Source organism: Lissotriton helveticus, chromosome 1_1 (genome assembly GCF_964261635.1).
Source record: "Lissotriton helveticus chromosome 1_1, aLisHel1.1, whole genome shotgun sequence".
In the NCBI taxonomy this organism is placed as follows: domain Eukaryota; kingdom Metazoa; phylum Chordata; class Amphibia; order Caudata; family Salamandridae; genus Lissotriton; species Lissotriton helveticus.
This window is the reverse complement of record NC_136057.1, coordinates 1,278,958,815-1,278,980,807: the sequence shown is the minus strand read 5'-3', so window position 1 is coordinate 1,278,980,807 and position 21,993 is coordinate 1,278,958,815. Positions and strand designations below refer to the sequence as shown.

The 21,993-nt window shown below is 44.8% G+C and overlaps 1 protein-coding gene across 1 annotated transcript in view; it reads right to left on the bottom strand.

Moving 5' to 3' along the window:
* Positions 1–21,993, bottom strand: part of LOC144822764 (uncharacterized) — a 156,683-nt gene that overhangs the window by 48,287 nt on the left and 86,403 nt on the right. The window contains exons 3-5 of the mRNA XM_078680634.1: positions 18,447–18,557; positions 15,844–15,966; positions 7,180–7,290 (exon numbers count right to left, since the gene is read on the bottom strand). Of these exons, the coding sequence (XP_078536760.1) occupies positions 7,180–7,290; positions 15,844–15,966; positions 18,447–18,557 (345 nt within the window). The remainder of the gene's footprint in view (positions 1–7,179; positions 7,291–15,843; positions 15,967–18,446; positions 18,558–21,993) is intronic.

Here is a 21,993-nt window from a genome sequence, read left to right as displayed (position 1 = left end):
GACCACATGTCTATTATTTTCAGATTTGTTAAGTGGGATAATAGTGAAGAGGTGTTAGTTTCTTTACTGTGGAATGGTCCCTCTACTTCCTCCCATTGACACTCATGCCTGCTTTAATACTCCCTCCCTCCTACATGCTCCACATGCACCACAGTCATTCATTCAATTACTCAATCGCTCACTCTTACAACCACTCAAAACCAGTTTAAAAGGTTCCTGTGCTGCCGCCTACCGGGATGCCAACCAGCGGCCCTCTCCCACACACAGTACAGCATACTGCACTGCACAGCTTTCCCTACACTCACTCACCCACTCTTCCCTAGCAGTGCAAGACCCTGGAATCCTAGAGCCAACCAGACAATAGTCTATGCCCTGCTTACTCCCACGTGCCTTGAATGGAAGCCCAAGCCCCCCATGTGGCTGGCTCTCTCTGGGACAAGGATACAGGAGCTGCACTAGAGCAGTCACCTAGACTCAATGGGATGAGACCAAACCCTCTGCTAGTGTGTCCCAGTCCGCTTTACCCTTTGTGAATGCCAAGTGAGGTCTTTCTCCATCCTCAGGAGCCCTCTTCATCGAGCCCTTGATACAACTGCCCGCCACAAAGTCAAAGCATCTAGATAATTGGTGAGGAGTGAACCACAGACTCCAGCTCTACCCGCAACCATCTACCTCTGCTGCCCCCCCGCCCCCCTGCAATTGTGTTCATTAGAGAGAGTTATGGTGTGAGTGTGGACCTGACCAAAGTGGGACAGGAGTTTCTACCAAGCATGGTATCTTTCTTAAAAACTACCTTTGATATTTTCCCACTGCCAGGCTCAGTTTCTACGATCAAACATACTGACAGTCAAGTACCCTGTCCATTGTACAGACAGACAGACAGACAGACAGACAGACAGACACAGACAGACAGACACAGACAGACAGACAGACCGACACACAGACCGACAGACCGACACACACACACACACACCTTGATTCTGTTGCTGTCTGCTTCTCTTACTCTGTCTTTCTGTATCGATAGCTTTCTCTTGGTGAACCAACAATATAACATCTGTAGGCAGGGGAACCCAGATGTTAACAAGCATTTACAATGCAACGGTCTCGCCTTTGCAAAAGTTAGAGCTATTGGCATTGTAAATGACAAATTTGTTATTTATGTGTTGGTTTTGAAAACAGATAAATAAATGGCATTGTGATTTACAATGCCAATAGCTTAATCTCTCGCAAATGCGAGACCTATTGCATTTGCAATGCAATAGGTTGCCTATTTACGCGAGTTTGAGCTATTGACATTGCAAATAACAATGCGTTTTATTTATGTTTCAAAAACACACACACAAACACGCACACAGACAGCCACACACACAGCCACACAGCCACACAGACACACAGCCACACACACACACACAGCCACGCACAGAGCCAGACACACACACACACACAGAGCCACACACACACACAGAGACACACACATACACAGAGACACACACACTCAGACACACACACTCAGACACACACACAGAGCTACACAAACACACACAGAGCTACACAAACACACACAGAGCTACACACACACACACACACAGACACACACACACAGAGCTGCTACACACTCAGAGCTACACACACAGAGCTACACACACAGAGCTACACACACAGCCACACACACACACAGAGCCACACACACACAGAGCCAGACACACACACATAACACCAAGCCACCACCTTTTTTTGACGGTGACTGTTGCAGTTTAGGTGGAAGGGCTCTCTCAAACAGTGATCTAGCCACGTTTAACTTATTTTCCAGAAACAAAGTTCTGGTTAGATTCTGTGGCAGGGCTTGTATGGAGGGCGCAGCATACTACGTGAAATAAAAACAGGACTAGGCAGTCTACGCGGATATTGCCCCCTAATAAACAAGTCAATTAGGATAAAGGAGTGTTGATAGTGCAACAGATATTTGTGGTGCTGTTTTTACAGAATATAAAATGATGTTAAAATCAAAATCTCACTCAAGTTTTGGTTTTGCAGTTACAATGTTTCACGTTCCTCTGGGGGAAATTTCAGCAGTCCATTTACAAATGGGTTTCAATGGTTCAGCTTGGGGGTGAGCAAGAAAAAAATCAATTGGGTAATTAAAAGTGCAAGCGATATAATCAATAAACACTATCAGACACCGACACCCAGCCACGAGAGGGGAATGAAATCAGTAACCATCAGACGTCAATAACCGTCTACAAACAGCAGCTGAAACCAGGCTAACCCCTGTATCAATTCAGCGGATGTCCAAAGCCTTGTCTGCCAGCAAATGGCGGACTGGCGACCATTTGTAACTGGGAATTTTCATGAAAGGAAAGAGCTTGTCTGATTATTTTATTTAAAATGTATAAACTGTTGATTTGGGCCGAGTTGCAATTTGGCACTTTGCTGCAATTTCTAATTTCGATGTCGTCGGCCAAAGACGTGTCCTGTAGCCAGAGTTTCACATCACTTTTTGGAAAAGGAAAGTGACAGGTTCCCTGGATGAAGTAAGGGGTACGGCTACACTGGTGCAGCGGGTGCAGTGGCACTGGGGCCCATTGAACCTGGATAGTATCTGAATCTACTACCCCAGCCATACACAAGTGCTAGGAGAGGGCCTGCTTGGGCGCCAATTAGAGATGATGGAGGTGGATACGGGGCACTGCCTATTAGTGGGTGGTCCGGGCGCACAGGGAGGGTGCACCTCAGATCGCGGTGCAGTCGGAGGGGCAGGGGGGTTAGGGCAACCTAAATAGCAGCAGAGGGGATGAGGGAAGAGTACAGGGAGGGTCGGTGCAAGGTTTTTGGATGGGTGGGTACACTGAAAGGCTTGGTCGCAGGGAAGGGCGCTCAGGAAAGGAGGGCTGGTTTCGAATTGTTGGTGGCTCCCGTGAGGGTTGCGGATGCATGGATGGGGCCCTGGGAGCACAGGGTGTGGCTTGCCAGGGCAGTTGGGGGGGGGGGTGTTCAGGGGCGGACCAGGGTTTATGCGAGGAGCGGCTGATGCGGTTGGGAGATGGTGGTGCGCAGGAGCAGGGGGCGGGGCTTGCGGGAGGGGACCTGTGCATGAATTGGGTGGCAGTCATGCCGGGGCCTTTCATCCTTCTGGGGCTGGTTAGGTTGGGGTGTAGTTCTGCGGGCACCAGGGACCCCCCCCCCCCCCAGACATGGCGTGACATGGCGTGGGGTCGGGCGCTGCCTGGAAGGGGGGATTTTAGTGGAGGATGCATGTTGGCCGAGGGCGACGGGAGCAGAGGTGTCGCGAAGACAATTGCCCTCGGCAATAAATATAATAAAATAAATAAAGGCATGGAGGGAGCGAGGCCGGGGGGACCTGGAGTGGGCTGTTCCATGGGGCGGGTTATGTTGCGGTTCCACCTGGGCCTGGTAGGAGAGTGAGGCGGTCGGCGATGTGCTTGAGAAGCTGGGGGGAGTGCTTGCAGGAGAGACCTTGCATGAGGGGGTGGATGCAGGCAGGGGGCCTTTCATCCTTCTGAGGCCGTTTGGGTTGGAGTGCAGTTCGGCGGGCGATTGGGGGGCGGAGGTTAGGTGCGATCTGGAGGGGGGATGGCGGTGGAGGATGCAGGGATGGCGGAGGTGGTTGGTGCTTGTTGCAGCTAAGTGTTTCAGATTGGGATACAAAGGTGGGGGGAGCCGGGTGCACAAATGCTCCATGATGTGCTGTATGGTCGACAGAGCCCCCCGCCCCTCCCCTGCTGCACGGGGTTGGGCCATGCCGACGATGTATGGAGTACTTGGATGTTACAGGCAGGGGTAGAATACAGTACTGCCGGTATGTACAGTCTTGCCCCTGGGTACATAGCTGCCGGGGGTTTGGTTTGCTAGCTGTAACAAGTTCGGTGGAGCTGCTGGTGTCACCCGTGCAGGGGTTGGAGGCCCAGTCTTCATGCCCTCGGCCTTTAGGAGGGATAGTCTGCTAGGCAGCAGGGTAGTGCCTTGTCGGAGTGGATGGCGCTGGGGGATCGAGCCGGATGCAGGGGTCCCACAGGGTGGGCATCGCACAGGGACAGGAGCCCGTCTGCTGGATTCTCTCGTTGGCTCAGTGCAGTTCTGCACGAGTGAGGGGGCGCGGGGCTGGGTGAGTGGGCCCCTTCCTCGGCGAGGGAGGGGCAAGAGCATGGGGCCGCCTTAGTTTGCAATTAATGGTGTAGTTTGCAATTCGTGGTGGGCAGGCTTGGCTTGTGAGGTAAAAGGCGCGCAAGGTCAAGGGGCCCTCAGTCGGCAGACTAAGAACAAGGCCGCGGAGTCGCTCACACCTCAGCAACAAATGAAGGGGAACAAAAGCGAGTAGTGAGAGCCAGAACAGCGCGGAACGGACAGCGGGAGGGGGGGGCGGGAACGGGCACACATGGACAGCGGGAGGGGGGGGGGCAGGAATGGGCACACATGGACAGCGGGAGGAGGGGGGGGCGGGAACGGGCACACATGGACAGCGGGAGGGGGACAGCGGGAGGGGGGGGCAGGAACGGGAACACGGACAGCGGGAGGGGGGCGCACTCACCTGGACATTGATCCGGCAAATGATCAAAACATGGCATCGAAAAAAAAAAATAACATCCGCCCACAGCCGCATGACGTGCTAAAAGGGGCAGGATGAGAAAAACATCCCCGGAACGCCCACGAATCGCCTTGGACCATGATTGACAGATCTCACTTCCAATGGCTAGCCTCCATTTATGGAGCTAGCCAATGGAAGTGAGAGGCGGTGAGAGGCGGGACTTTTGTCCATAATGGTAAACAAAAGTTTTCGCCTTGCGCAGAGGCGAAACCTAAAAAGTGCTTCAGTGTCACACATGGTGTATGTGTAGGATGGACTCGCATGCCGGGTTTTGTTTCCTTCAGTACACTATGGTCTAAACGCGAGCCACCAATGTAGTTATATTCACTTGTTCAGCATTTATTATCGTAAGTGTAACCATAGGCCTGCTGTAGGATGTGCTTATACTTGCAACTGTGAAGACTGCATCGTCTCCTCATGCTTTTTCTTGTACTTTTCTCCCACAGAACAACCAGGGCCAACCCCTCACCCTCAGAATGCTCCACCCAGCATCACTAATGTATAAAAGCACCACAGGTTTTAGAGAACTATTTCTTCTCGGACTCATCATCGTACAAACCAAAAATGTCACAGCACCACACATCAATACCCTGTAGACAGCTCCTATGATATGCAGCACATTTACGATAACCCATATTTGAGGTTTTATAGGACATCCAACCGCCTTCTTCACCAACAATAACACCACCCACGGTGTTTCAATGTCACCTTGAAATGATCATTCTCTGACAACACACACTAGACACTCTCACCATTCTTGGAATTTTACGGATCAAAGACCAGCAGTTGTCAAAGTGCTGACATATCAAAGGCACTGGCATGCACCATACCACCATAGACCATAGAAACTCGAAGCTCAAACTAACACAATCATAACACACTTGCAGGCCGAAGAACAACACAAAACAAAACAACAATCCAGAAGGTGATGCACATATTCAAAGCGCTATACTCTGGTCCAGCAAAGGACAGCAGATCTCCCCAGTTGAGAGAGAAACACAATATCTTACAGCACACCCAATAGAGTGAACTCATTTTACTTTGTCAACAACTCACAAAAACCACGTCAAACATTAACACTGTAAAACATTTATTAAACACACAAGCAAACACCAACAAAACAGCATACAATATGAACCAATGGTTCTGCCAGTCCAAATCTGGCTTTCTCAGATCTACAAGAAAGACACCTAGGTAGAGATCAGGCACCAAGGCCCAGTACTATTTCTGTCTCTAAATTCATGATACTTGTCCATTCCTTAGCATCATCTGGTCTCTCTTAAGCGACAGCGAATTGCCTACATGACCTCTGACCCGGGATATGATATTTAAGCAAGGTAAAAAGAATGGCCTTTCCTTCTGGTCTTGCATGGCTCACCTGCCCCAGCAAGCATGACTGTAGGAAGGAAGCGTTTAGACGTGGTCTTCAAACTTTTTAATGCCGATGACCCCATCCCCATCACCCCCCCCCCCCCGACCGCCGTGGGGAAAACAAATCATTGGGCCCCCCTCAGAATTTTCACAACTATTTTATTAGATTGGCGGTGTTTAAATATGTCTATACATATTTAAACACTGCAGTTAAGTTATGTTACTGTATTAAAAATGCAATCAAATACATTGCCAAACATACTATTCTGGTCAGGCAAGCCTTACTAATACGTACAAGTACCCACATAGTGACTATTAGAAGTGAGGGTAGGGGCTTTGAAGAATGTTTGGAGTCCCTTCTCTTTTGCCACCTTCTCCTGGCCAGGATATAAATAGCAAAAGATGTTAGTGGTGGCCCATTAAGGTTTAAGAGATTTATAGAGCGCATAGCTGCCCAAGGGCTACCCAGCGCTGGGAGTCCGATATGATACAGAAGCTAGAGGGGAGTTTAGTAGTACTTATGGAAAAGCCAAGTTTTTTAGAAAATTGATTCGGCTTGGGTCCACTAATTTTTTTCCTCTTAAAACAAAGCACTGCTATCAGTGCAATGCTTCTCTTGGCCAGAGCCTGCCCCCCCCCCGTTTCAAGACCTCTGGTTTAGAGGGTGTAAAGCAGCAACAAGTGGATGGAGAAGAGAGAAGAGTGTAAAGTAGGTTAGATTTGAGGTGAATGACAGAAGTAGGGAGGAAGGAGACATAAATGAGGTAGTGAGATCAAAGGGGAAGACCAGAGAAATGAGCAGGGGCAAAGAAATGACGCAATAGGGGGTGAGTGGAGAAAGGAACGAAGCACTGAGGTTTGTCAGCATGCTCGAGGCATGTGACAGAAGGAGCAGTGCAGTGGTAGGACGATGAAGTTGGGCAGTTTAGTAAGTGAGTCGGGCAGTTTCTGGTAAGGCAGTAAAGCAAGTCATCAGGGCAATGGTTATCGTAGAAGAGGGCATGGTGTGGAAGGAAGGAAACAGACAGTGTGGTGCTGGGCATTCGTTAACTGTGCATGATTAGGCTAGTGAAAGTGTGGAGTGTAGCAGTAAAGCAGAGGGAATTGACCCAGAGCAGCTTCCACTGTGCCGTGCGCTTCCTATTATGTACAAAATGCGTTTGGGTAAAAGACTTGTTTAAAAGACATAGGTCACATCAGCTCACCTGTTGGGCTAACAATGCTTCCCCTTGACTCAGAGTCCGGATAGTCGACAAAATAGGAATCTTCCTCTTCTTTGATTTTGATTGAAGGGACTGATGTGTTCACTGCTTTTTCTGCAGTTAAAAGATGAATTAAAGTGTCAGTGTCTTGGGCACAGAGCTAAATGAACAAGGCAGGAGTAATTGTTAAAGTTTTGCAATCAATTCATCAGGTATGATTAGGAGAGAACAAGTACGAAGTCAATTGATGAAGGCCCAACCCTGAAAGAATCTAATGGAGCAAACAAGATTGCAAAATATCAAGGGCCAGGGTACTAAGCATTTTAACAGTTGCAAATGCTCCAATTCAGGACTTGCGACCTTTAAAATGCTTTTTGTTGTGTATTAATCCCACTTTAGGAGCCAGAAAGTGTTTTTCTGGATCCTAGAATGGTATTCTGAATAGATACTGGAAAGAGCGTGTAGTAGGTAAGTCTTCAAAATACCAAATCAATAACTATGTATCCATGATGGTTTGGGACCAAAAACTGGTATAAAAATATTGATATTTTACCAACACCTAAAAGGAGGTAGGAATGGATTTGAAAACTGAAAGGTGTCTTCTAGGGACACCTACCCCTATGTGAATGTAAACACAAAGTTTGTTGAAGAGTAAGCAATGATCAAAGGGACCACTGCCAACGCCTCCACAAACAAAGAACAAAGCAAACTTTTCTTTTTAAACGTAGCCCACTTCATTTAAGGGAAACAGGCTCCATTTGAAATAAAGTTTGCTTCATTAAACAGCAATCAGTCAAGTCAATACAAGCTTTATTCGATTAATTAAAATCATAAAAGCAATTCCAGCACAAATATACAAATGGCAATTCACATATTAAAAACATTTCTTATATACAATTTAGTTAAAAAAAAGAACATATAAGAGAACAATTTCATATAATTACATGCGATAGTGCAATTCATCAGAGCAGCTAATGTTCAGTTGGTATAAGTGCATATCATGGAGCGTTTAACTTCAATTGTTTAGACTTAATACGCGTTGCTGCAACCAAAAAGCTTGCAACCCCGAATATTACTTTAGTGCTACTTAGAAGCTGTAGGTAACGGAGAGCGGGACGAACTTGTATAAACCCTGCTTCTCTCAGAATAGGTAATAAAAACTGGTTCCTACATTCCTCGTAGTAGCTACAAAACATAATAAAGTGCATCAGTGTTTGTTCAGAAAAATTATCGCAGCTACAGGGGATAGAAGGATCTAATTTACCCCATACTGGGTAGTTCCCCAAGGAATATTGAAAAATATTCAGTCTAAATCTTACAAGGAGATTGAGATGGAAGGGCCGAGACACAATAGACAAGTAGGGTTCCAATTCCCGGGTAGTCTGCAGTATGTAATTAGCTCTTACTCCCGGTTTTTGGAGCTCTACTTCCTCCCGTTCCATCTCCCTACGTTCCAGAAAGTTATTCTTGCTCCATAGCACATCACCTCTCTTGATGGTATTCGGGCGAAATATAGTTCAGGCCTACCCAATTTATAAAACATATTTTTAATATAGACCAACCATGGAATTTTGTTCGCGTTCTCCAGTGCCAAACAGTCTGTTAGAATAGAGAGATTTAGACTAATATCTTGATTCAGCCATGTCTTGGCCCAACAGATCAGAGGTGCTAGCTGTAACAGATCACTGATGAAGCCAAGACCCAACTCTGTATGGCCTGAAAGCACTGGAGTTGATTGAGGGAACACTAACAGGGATCTGAGAAACTTATTTTCTACCACCTGGAGTTTTTCTTGCGGTAGGTAGCCCCATAGTGAAGCAGCATACCTGGCGATAGAAAGGCTTTTTGATTTGTAAACTGTCAGTAGTGCTTCTACTGGATGTGAACCTAATCGTTTCGCGAATCCCAGTAGAGCGGAAGTAGATCTAGTGACAGCTAAGCCTTTAGCGTTTAGTTGTGGCCTCCAGGTACCCTTTTTGTTGAACAAGACCCCCAAATAGGTAAAGACTGGAACCTTGGTGAATTCTTCACCGTTACATAGGAACTTTTTTACCCTTACACTTTTTAAACGTTTCCCTGCAATCATTACAAGCGATTTTTTGTTGTTAATCTGTAGATCCAGGGAGGACATGAACACCTCAAAACCATCCAAGAGTCTCTGTAGCCCCATCCCGGTACGGGCTAACAATACTGCGTCGTCCGCGTAGAGGAGCACTGGAACTGTGTACTCCCCCACGCGGGGGACATCAGATGTGGACCCTTTCAGGGTGGATTCGAGGGAATTTATGTATAAGGTAAAACGGAGGGGTGCCAAAATGCACCCCTGCCTTACTCCCCGTTTTGATCTAAAAAAGCTAGTAGTATCTCCTTCTCTGTTAGTTCTGATAGAGGCACGGAGATCTTGGTGCAGTGTCGCTAGGTAATTTACCAAAGATGGGTCTATCCCCATGTTAATTAAAATCGCCCAAAGTCTGGATCGATTGACCAAGTCGAAAGCCGACGATAAATCCATGAATGCCATATATAAATGGCCCTCTTTAGCCAGGGTGTATTTACTAATTATCATGTGGAGGTTTAGGCATTGATCTAGGGTGCCCCTTCCAGCCCTAAACCCATATTGTAGATCAGAAAGGACCCTCCTCTCTTCCAGATGGTCACCGAGTCTCTGCAGAATGACTCTGCCCAATATTTTAACGGCAGAGTCGATCAGAGAGATCGGCCTGTAACAGGCAGGGTCGTTTCTTGAGCCTTTTTTAAAAACGGGTATTATAGATGAAGTGGCCCAGGATGAGGGGAACCCAGAGATGACTGTGGAGTTAAATACGTTTGTGAGTGTTTTAGTCCAAAACTCCACAGGGGACCTATAAAGGTCTGCGGGCACACCGTCTGTTTTTTGTCATCTCTGTAATAGCCCTCTGTACCTCCAATTCATTGAAACATAAAGAAGGGGCTGCTCCATTTTCTGTGGGATTAACTATTGAAATATACTCCTCAGCACTATCGTATATTTTACTGAAATGTGCAACCCATGCCTCATCAGGGATCACGGAGTCCAGCACCTTGTTGTTTGTATCAGTAAAGTAAGGATGGTTAATTACAGCCCAAAATTTTGAGCTGTCTCTAAGTACGTCAGTTGAGATGAGGTCTTCTCAAGCCTCCTTTTTAATGCATTTTTTACGGTTCTCCGTGGCTAATTTATAGTTTTTCCTAAGAACAGCCACCAGCTCCCGATTTCTTGGATTTTGTTTTAATGCATATAGAAGTTCTTTATGGGCTTTTGAGCACGTCTCATCAAACCACCTTGGCTGGTCAAGACCATCCCCCTTCTTCTTACATTTCAGTTGGAGTTTAACTTGAGCACAAATATTGGAAAAAGAATTTAAAACCACCTTACCATCCGCCTGATTATCTAGACAAATTGCCATATCTTCCTTTACTTTGTTCTCTAGTTCCAACATAAAAGTGTCTGGGACCACCTTGGCCCAATTTAATCTCCTTCCCTGGTCTTTAGGAATAGGTTTATCAGAGTTACTTTCCTCAATATCCCTTTAATTATTTGTCTCCCACCCCTTATGTAGGGACATAATCAAAGGATTGTGGTCACTAAAAACTGAGGTTGCAACCTCAAAAGAGGAACACAGATAAACTATGCCAGGGGAAACGAAAAAATAATCAATTACAGTCTCTACCTCTCTTCCTACGAAGGTCGGAGCCCTTTCCTCCCCTCCGCTACCTTCCACTTCGTATAAATTAGTATTAGCAAGAAGTTCCTCCAACAACTCACCCTGAGGCGTGTGTTCGAAGTGGGTAGAGATTGAGCCAGGTGGACCTGTATTAAGTTTAGCCAAGCAGTCCCAGGCACAAGGGTGTATATTAAAATCTCCCATTAGGATTACGTCGAATAAAGCATTTTGTGTTGTTTTATAATGTTCTAAAAAGGAGGCCAGTATATTCAGGTGTGTATGTTGAGTGTCCTTCTCTGGCGCGTTATAAAAATTCAGGAGTAGAATCTTTGGGTGTTTAGGGCGACTCCATTCTAGACCTTGTAGGTTGGCTGAATGCAGTCCTAAGTCAGTAAATGAACCTGGAAGTCTGAGTGAAGTTAGAATATAAAGACCACCTTTAGGTCTCCCGCCCAGTCCTGGGGTAGCCTTGACTTGATAGCTACAGTACCCATCTAGGTAGAGGAGATCACTTGTAACCCAGGTCTCCTGTAGGGCTATGATCTCATGTTGTTACACGTATTGTAGCCAACGGTTATCCTTGACTTTCTTACTTAACCCAGCCACATTCCAACTAATTATTTTGAACAGGCAAGGGGATTTTTGGTTGAGTGATCTGGGCATTACTGGACATGTTCACATTACCGTGGGATAGTTGTCAATCATTTGTACCTAAACTAGATAGAGCAGAAAATCTGTTAGATAGTGTTATATCTAGATTGACTCCTGTGCCACTTTTGTCGACCATGCCTGATTCTGCTACCCTTAGGGATGCCTGTTGTGATTGATACGAATGGTTTTTGGTTTTGTTGTCATTCAGTGTAGGGCCACATGTCGGGGGAGCTATGTATCGACCTGCTGTGGGTTGTGGAAGTGGAGATGGATAAAAATAACCCAGAGGAAGTGGTCTGATGCCTAAACCACCAAGCTCTGAACCGTCCCACAGCAAAGTGTCCCCAATATTTGGTTTACTGAAATTTACAACCACACAATCTCCTGGGATGGACTTTTTCTGTTTCCCCACCCACTCAACCCTTCTGGCCGCAATTATACTCGTAGAAATGTCAGCGCTCCCTCTACTGAACTGTGAGCACCACCTTTTGGTTCTGTGTAGAAGATCTTTCTCATTTTCCTCAGTGCCATTTTTTAAGGAGGGATACCAGACAAAACCACCACTAGGGGGGCAGCTTGTGGGGGAAGGTGTAATCTGGGTAATTTTGGGATATATCGATCTTGGGGTAGAGACTTTAAATGCTTAACCTCATTAGGTAAGGGATGGTATTGAGCCCCCAGGGTAGGATCTGGCATCATTACTTGTTTATTGAGACTTCCTATGTTATTCTGCAAGTCCTCTCCTAACTGAGTATCATTATCTGTATCCTGTCGGGGCATCCTAGCTTGTTCTACACATACGGCATTGTTATGAATGGGACCTATCAAGTTGACCCTTAAATCCTTCAGGAAATTGTCTATATTTTCACATTTCTTTATAATATTTGCCACACAAAGGTTCAGGGAGTCCACAATGTCCTTGCCAATGTTCACAAGCACAGGCTCTAAATGAGATTCAATCAGTTCCTCCATTAGTTCCAAAACATTATTCGGTAACCCACGGTCCGGGTTATCAGCCACTCCCCCTTTGGTCTGTTTAGATGGTTTGTTCCTTTTGGTGTCTATCTTAGTAGTTTTAGTGCTTTCATCGCCATATGGCCTTAATAACCCCAAACTAGTTGTTTCTGGAATGTCCACAGCAACTGGGTTATTCTGGGCACCCTGGAGCGTGTTATCTACGATGATGTATGGCTCTAGAGGAATGGAGGGGGCGGTGCTTGGTAACAGTTCTGCATTCGAAGTGGATGCAGCGTTGATAAGTAGATCAAGTCCCAGTTCCTTCTCCACATTTGCAATTTGATCATTTAAAGCCCATACAGCAGAGGTCAAATAGGAAATAATAGACTCCGATTTTCGGGGCACCTTGGCCTTCTTACCTTCCCCTTCTCTGGCATTTAATTTACGCTTTCCCATCCTGAAGTCAAGGGGGGTGGCCCGACCCGACCACTGCTGACCTCTGATGGCCACAGATGGCCCGCCCTCTGCCCGGGCTCAGCCCGGCGTCGCCCGTGCGCATCCCGCGACGCGGGAGGTGCAGCTGATGTTTAAGCACCTCCGGGCGGAAGCAGCAGGCGTGAGGAGGCGGCGTCCCGGTCAGACAGGGAACGCTGGGAGGTGTAGTCCCTCAGGGCAAGGCTCGTCCCCTCTCGGCGGCCGGTACACTCTCCGGCGGCGGTGGAAAGCAATGGCTAGCGTGAGCCCCCTTGAGCAGCGTCAGTGGCGGTGAGTGAGTCTTCCAGCCCCCAAGACAAACAGAGGCTCCCGCTCCCCCGGAGGTGCAGCTGATGTTTAAGCGCCTCCGGGCGGAAGCAGCAGGCGTGAGGAGGCGGCGTCCCGGTCGGACAGGGAACGCTGGGAGGTGTAGTCCCTCAGGGCAAGGCTCGTCCCCTCTCGGCGGCCGGTACACTCTCCGGCGGCGGGGGAAAGCAATGGCTAGCGTGAGCCCCCTTGAGCAGCGTCAGTGGCGGTGAGTGAGTCTTCCAGCCCCCAAGACAAACAGAGGCTCCTGCTCAATACAGTCCTGGACGGATTCCTTCCTCCATCTCTCCAACACCAGGAAATAACACTACATTCAGCAATCAATGACATGGTAGTCTGCCCAACCACAGCAAAACACCGTCCCTCTGATGGCCTCCAACCGCAGTGAGTTACAATTTACAAGCTACCTCCGTAATATTCATAAGGTCGCTCAGATTACGATCTACTCCAATTTTGAATTTTAAGAACCAAACTATTAGTACATAGGTTGGTTCTCCAAATTCTGTACTGTCTGCAAAAATACTGGTCACAAATTGCGGCCAGTATTTGGGAGCAGGAAATAGTACATCTGCTCCCTAGTTTGAAATTATACACAGGAAAACAAAAGCTCTCAAGTTACTCGGGGACAGGTGTGAGTAGTTTATTAAAGCTTAGTTTTCTCTTTTGCATTCTGGCATTATCATTTTTCACATTTTAAATTCAGGCCAAGAAACAAAACAGGGCAGGATTGGCTATTCACATCAGACATGGAACCGCTTAAGATTTTCTGGAGAAACTTGGATGAATTTTTACAAACATAGCATCAATGGTATGACACACACATCAACCAACCAACACCAGAGACACAGCTATCACTCTCAGTGCCCCAATAACAGACAACACTCAAATATGAACTACATTTACTGTCAAAGCAAGCCTGTCCAAAAGAGAAATATGAAGGCAAAGCAATAAACACACAGGCCAGAAGAGCACCCAGCACGGACTTGGGCGTCACTGGCACTGACAAGAGGCTGAGCTGGCGTCTTTTTTTCATATTTAAATGTTTGTTTATTTGTTTGTATGTGTATGAATTGTATTTATGTCAACCCGCCATTTATGTGGGTAACCAACTACCACAGTTTTCAGACCTACCAACACACACTGTCCTGCTGTGACCCACACAATATCAGCTCCCTTCCCAAAGCTAGCCCGTAGAGAGCCGATATCATAAGGGTGAGGGGAGCATTACTTTTTTTTCTTTTCAAAAAGAAAATCCCGTTCCTGGATTTTGTTTTTAAAAAGAAGAAAAGAATACCGTTTGTCTTACGACGCAGCTCCATGGCAAACAGTAAAATGCATTGGCATGAACCTCTGTGACGCTGGTTCCTGCCAATGCCTTTAGAAATGACCGCCAGGCAGGTGGACATTTATAAATCTAGCAGGCAGAATAGTCTCGGTCAGGCGGAATAAAGTCCTCCACCAGGCCAAGAAAGAATACTCCATTCACCAGAAAATAAATTGGGTCCTTCATTAGCTGAAAACCTATACTGAGAGTGGGATTTCAGGTTGTGTGCGACCCCTCGAAGGACATAGATGGCAGCCTCAGAAGCTTTATTAATTTTTTTGTTTTGGGCCCTTCTCCATGAGGCCTCAAGAACTGAATATACATTAATGGATTTGAGGACCTACCCGTCCATAGACCTTGCCCCCTCTTCACATGATAAAAAGTTGCTTGAGGTTGGCAGGTCTTCATTTTAGTTACATTCAGGTAGATTAATGAAAGAGAAATCGGCTCGCAAAGGGCCAGATTCTCAGAATCTGGCCCTTTGCGAGTGCAATTTTTGCATTTGGGATTCATCATCCCAAATGCAAAAATCGCTAATTGCGAAATCGCATATTTGCGAGGAATTGCATTTAAGGAATCTCTAATTGAGATTCCTTAAATGCAATTCATTAACCAATTTTAATTTGCGAATTCGCAATTTTTGGCCGCTATTTACCACGAATTGTAACTTCGTGGTAAATAGTGAAAACTTAGAAAAATGCACTTCAGTGCATTTTTCTAAGTTGCATGTTACACACACACGTCCTTTGTACATGTGTGTGCACAACACATGTGAACATTTGCATTTCAGGGGTGCTACAGGGTGTCCTTTGGACACCCCTGGCACCCTTGAAATCGCATCCTTATTTGCGATTAGCAAATTGCTAATCGCAAATAAGGAATAACTCCCCATTCATTCCTATGGGCCCTAGGGAGTTATTCCTTATTTGCGATTAGCAATTTGCTAATCGCAAATAAGGAAGATGTAGGAATCACAATATTTTTTGCAATTCCTACATGAATCCTGTTTTGCAAGTCCTTAATAGCGATTCCTTATGAATCGCTATTACAGACTCGCAAAACGGGACTTTGATGAATCTAGCTGATTGTATCTACCTATTTTTATGGGAGAATTATATGAATGAATGTACCTTGCATTTTCGCTGAATTTTTACAGAGCTGATTTTCATATGAAGTAATGTATTTCTCGTGTGCGAATAAATGACTTGCTGCCTTAACCCTGAATTACAGGTGCGCAGAGGCACACCTTACCTGAACTGGGAATGCTCCTCCGTCCTTTCACTCCTTTCACTTCTGTAACACGAGGATCCTTCATGCCAGACTCACATTCCCGTTCCGATCTCAAAGCAACGCCAGGTTTGTGTGCAGGAAATTCTGTCAATTGAAAAGAAAGCAAACTCAAATGTACTTTGCTCAGTCCCTGTATACAAGTGCATGCACTGTAAGAATGTCAGATGGGTTGGTCTGTCCCAGTTTTTACACAAATAACAAGTTAAGTAGCAGTATTTCTTTTCTTTTATAGCACTACTCATCCCAATGCAAAGTGTTAGAGCGCTTTACATAACGCACACATTATCCATTCAAAATAAATCATGTAAGTGTGCAAATCAATGTACAAGATGTGTTACATGAGACAGTCAGGGTTACAAGGTGTAGGAGTCAAATGCCCTTCATAGCTCACTGTGGTCTACTACAAGGAATAACATTTATTAACTTCAAGTAAAAATAGGATCTCTGCGTTCAAAGCAGGAATCCACTTACCTATCTACATAAAATAAAAATCTGTGGTCTGCATTCTACATAATGTTCTTTGCAGACACTTTTAAAAAAAACATTTTATTGCATTTTCAGTTGGCATATGTTAGAACATACACACATCCGAGCACTATTGCATAAGTACGTGGTACATTTATGCACCCAACATTGTGTAAGATGCACAACATGTGTGTTACGATATCATGAATAACAAACCCGAAGACGTGAGCAACAAAATAGAGGTTCAACAATCCCCAAACGCCCTGTTGCACCACCGCCCCCCCCCCCCCCAACAACATTGGATGATTATGTTTTCCAGGAGACACTTAATCATCTATAATATTTTGATTCAAATTTGGGACTACACAAAACACAGATCCCTCCAACAAATGAGTTCACCTCCAAAGTTATCTCACCATTATTATTATTCCCTGAGATTTACTGGGCACCTCTGCAGCAGATGCCTTAGCCCCATAAAATAATTTAAAATGCAGACTTTGCAACCAATTAAGCAGAACAGATCTACTACCATGCTTTTCCTTGTTGCTAAATTCTTTATGGTCGGGTTTTAAGAAATGTATTAGTTGAGGCCCAGATTTTGCATCAGGATGCGCCACTTTTTTGGCACAACCCCAACTCCAAATCTCATTTGTTAAATTATCATAAAGCACTTAAATGTATATATGATACACCTGATAAACATATGTGTGAGATCTTAGTATCGGATGTCACGCGTCATGACGTCACTTGCATACTGCCTAACTTGGTCACTCCCCCCACTTTTTTTATAGGCGTTGTGCCCTGCTGGCCACCCATACACAACCTGAATACCAAAGGACCTCAGAAAAGCCCCTAGAAGCTCTAGGTTGACACACGAAACTCTTTATAAATGCAATGAATTTGGAGTATAAAAGTGGGCGAATAGGTCACAGCAAACTTGCGCACAATTGGCCAAAGCAAAACTATTTGAGATGTGTATTGAAGATCCACACTGACCTAAAACTCGGAGGGACCACAGTAGACAAGAAAAGGCGAGCTTTCAACCTTTATCTTCCTTCTTTATTCTTCTTTTTATGGTATCTGTTCAACCACAAGCCATGGGATGCTGATTGGTGAGAGCATTTTAGTGGTAATTCATTGCCTGACATCAACAATTGGGCCCTCTTTCCCAGTTACATTTAGCAAATAATAGTATGTCCTCCTTTCTAAAACTATTCCCCGCCCAGGGACTCTGCATTTGTGGAAACAATGACTGAAGTGTCATTCCTGCATCTTCCGGTCAGTCAATCACTATCTGGGCAGGAAAAGGCAGTGTGGAAATGGCCCCTTTTCAAACTTTCCTAATCTTCTGATTGGTGATGGGGATAAGAAACCCCAAGACCACGTCCCCATTAAGAAGCATCAGTCCTATAAAGAGAAAGAAGGGCCCTTCAGGCACTTTGGCATAATTTCTGACCTTATAAAAATAGGAACTGAAACCATAAGGACAAGCCCTCAGCACCTCTCCTCTTCTGTCTCCTTCAAATCTACTTACCAGACACTGCTAGGGAGATTTTAAAAATACAAATCACATTTTTTTAAGGCATTATAATGCCATTATATGACCACTCCCAGAGCTTTAAGTCACACTAAGGTGATGGGCATATAACAAGAGAGAGGGCAAGTAACGCCCATTCTTGCCTTCACTATAAAGCTTCCAAGGGTATCTGAAGATTTCACTCATCAAGGGCAGACATTTTATATTCAAACCTGGGGACAAGACCATGTGGCAGGTTGGTGCAGAGGTCTAACATGAGTAGGTTCTAGTGCCTGCTGCACAATTGTTTTCAGTGGAGCTCTCATTAATTAAATTTCCTAATATTTATAACCCATAGGCCCACTAGATTACACACTACGCACCTGGAAGTAATCTAGCAAATTACGAAACTAGAAGTTGACAAAGGACAGCATCGCAACCCTTGCTAGTTTGCACAATTGCACGACGCAGGTGTGCATACGCACAAGCAGCATCTGTCTATTCCGGTGTGTAGCTCTGCAGGTGTGTGTTTGCGCAATGTTTAACTGCTGGTGGGGTCTCAGATTTGCCACGTCTGGCTCACCTGGAGAAAGGTGAACTTGGTGTCGTGGCTGAAAGTCCTGGCAATCCGTGAGGGACAGCTCTTCGTTTTTTTCAGGTCTCAGGGCAAAGACAGTGTTGGCGATCAGGGGTCCTGCAGTTAAGGGTAAAAGGAAGAAATCCATCAGAAACACACTTACTGTACTACAGAAAGTCACAAAAACACACTGGCAAGGAAGACACTGGACCACGCCAAATCTATCGACGCATTAACCCGAAACACAAGGATTGCTGATACTAAGAAAAAGATGGGCACTAATCACTATGGCATTAAATCAGAAAATCCTTCTGTTAAGGTAATGATGGTTGTTTCAAGATTAGAGAAAGCCAATAAACTCCCCAACACGTGAGCCAGATAGCCAACACCGTCCACAGAGAGTTATGTTTACAACATCACTTTCAGCAATGACGTGTCCGAAGAATTTTCCAGCTGGTTGACAGCTGTTATTTTGTCATTTTGTCCCAGATCACAGTATTTACTGAAGTAAACGGAGTGTCACCTTTCAGGCAGGGAGTTTTAGGACTGTGAACCGAAGGCAGGTGTCAGATGTAGAATAAGCTATATTTACAGAGGTTCGGAGACAGTGCAGCAGTGTCCAGTACAGAACAGCAAGCTATTTATTTGACAGAGGGGAGGGAGAGGGGCAAAACACGAGCACATATAGGACTGTGTGTTATCATGTATGGAGGGACAGAGAAAGCACACACAATAGGACAGAGACACATGATTTACAAAAGGAGAGAGTGAGTGGCAGTATAACGGTGGGCAGCAGGGCAGAGATTTCATTTAAAGAAGGACAGAGAGCGACAGGGTACCAGCGCTGAGCACACACCAGGACCTGCATGATTTACATGGGGCGCAGAGCTGCGTAGTCAGAACAGGCCGCAGAAGTGGCTGAATTTCCTCCTGTAAGGCATACCCGAAGGGTGACCCAGTATGCATGGATCCATTTACTTCTGTGGACTATTACCCCACGGTCATGTAATATCAAGAAGCTAAGTCTCCTGCGAGGGGTGGGGAATGGGCGGATCAAGGCATATTTGTCTTGACACTTTGAGAAAGACCACAAACTGCTCCCTGGCACATTTCCACCCTGGAAATGGACTGAAATTTGTACCAGTCAAGTCTTAGAGTAAATCCCTTTCGAGGGTGAGAAGTAAAACACCCACACTTTCTGTTGTGGTTTCCCCTCCTTAGAGAACCATGCTTTCCTTATAAAGAAAAAGAAAAATCTAAATATATATATATATATATATATACACTTTTCTGCAATTTGGAAAAATGTTTCGGAAAAAAATGAAACTCCAAAAGATACCGATTATTTACAAAGCACAGGATCACAGTTAGCAAATGTTTTGTGAAATGAACATGGCAGCCAGAAAGTATTGGCTGCTTCCCTTGATTAAGAATCTGGGTGGCAGGGAATACACACCTATGTACAGGATTTTAAAATCCGATGTTTCTGGCCCTACCGTCTTTGCACTTTCCAAATTCTTTACGAATGTTTGGCATACGCGTAACTGTCTTTTAAAAAATGCTGGGTAGACTTTAGAACCGCTTCAATTTTTAAAAATAACTGTTTTTATTGTGGGTGTTGATCTTAAAATCATGTATTGATGTTTTACTAAAATTGACAGAATCCATGTGATTTTATTGTATGTATATCTTTTATGACCTAATGGTCGAAATAAAGATTGGAAATGAAAATGAAATGAACATGCATTGCTGATATATACATTTGTTTGTAAATGTCTTCCCTGAATTATACTGCGTAGTCTGTTTTCCATGGTACCTGGAGATAGATCACATGTTCATTTAAAAACTCACCTTTAACTCACTGATGGTACTCGTGACCAAGAGACAAGGTCTCGAAACGCGTCGAGTGAGTGTTGCCGCTTTTGAAAATAAAAATCACTGCTAATGCATTTGGAGTCCGTGGTGGTTGCTGTCCAAGAAGTGTTTGGGAGAAAACGCAACGTTGTGAGAATATATATATAATATATATATATATATATATATATATAGCGTATTCTTTCAAGTGATCATTCAAGGACATTTCAGATGACTAGCTATAAATGGTTTCCGCTGGATCAAGTTGTGAATATATATTAAATGTGCACTTGCACAGAATTATAGTTTTTCCCCCTTAGCAACAACTGTACTATGTGTATAATACCAGATTAGAGAAATGCCCAAAGACAACAAATTTACATGACTTTCCAGGAATATACTGGGAAACCTGCCACTGGCTCAGCTTTCCAGTTCTACTAATGGGTACGTTTTGTGAACAGTCAAAAGTCATAAATCCACACTCGTGCAGAGGATGTAGATTTAAGGATGTACACGTCCAGGTATAGCTTTAATATTTTCTATGTGAATCATTCCCATTGTCTCCATAAAGAAGTAAGATCTTACTCCACAGTAATAAATAGCTTTGATAAATGTTGCTTACATAGAGTCCGGGTAGCGACACCAGATTCAGAACTCCGAACGTCCGAAGAAGCTGATTGTGGTGCAGTACGCTTTCTTTAGCCGAATAGTCGTATATGTACGGATTATTGAACCTCATCGAAGCATTTCAAAAGGAATGACACTGATTTTGTTGCTGTTAGGGATAAGATTCCAAGATCATGTATTATCAGCGGTGAGAGATCACCACTCTAAGTTTCAATTTACTTGCTTTATGCATGAGTGCAACAAAACCAATCCAATAAAATCTTTCACCTAATGTAGTCCTTTTATTTGAAATATCTCTTGCTCAAAATCCTCAGATGAAATTTAATGTTCAAATGGTTTCCACTGGATTCCACAGCCCAGGGGTTTTGGTGGTGTATTCATTTGTTGTGTAGAAAGTACCAGCTGTCTGTTACAGCTAGTTGTAGGTGTCTAACGGGGTCTGGTGGTTTATGCTTGCATTTTTATCTAACCACAAGAATTATTTACTTTGCTTTTCCAAAGCAATCCCTTAAAACCAAAATCTCACAACTTGATCCAGCAGAAACCATTTATAACCAGTCACCTGAAATTTCCTTCAACGGTCACTTGAAAGAAAATGCCATATAGACCCATTCAAATTTCAGTGGGGTGAAGCTTGCTATATCTCTACTAACAAAGGAAACAATTAAAAAAAGTATAGCGAAGAAAATTAGTCACAAAAATGGTTGAGGGAACACAGCAGATGAAGTAGTTATTATAGATAGAGATAAACTTGAAATGTAAAAACAAATGGCTACAAACATTGAAATATTTTTGGTAAATTATAATGGTTTTCGTGGTTAATCACAGTTCTGTTTGCACCAATGCCTCTGCGCCGTACCCTGGTTCCAGTTAGAGGGTGCGTGCTGCTGCCTAACCGGTCATAAAAAATTTGTTGTGATCATGCCAATGCCAAAGCTGGGCAGAAAAAGATGTGCACGCGCCATCTCATGAACAATTATCAGATGGTGATAAGACGCCTGGCATAAAATGACAGCTGACCTCTGTAACCCAAAAGGACCCGCCACTTTTAAACCAGCGAACATGCAAGTGA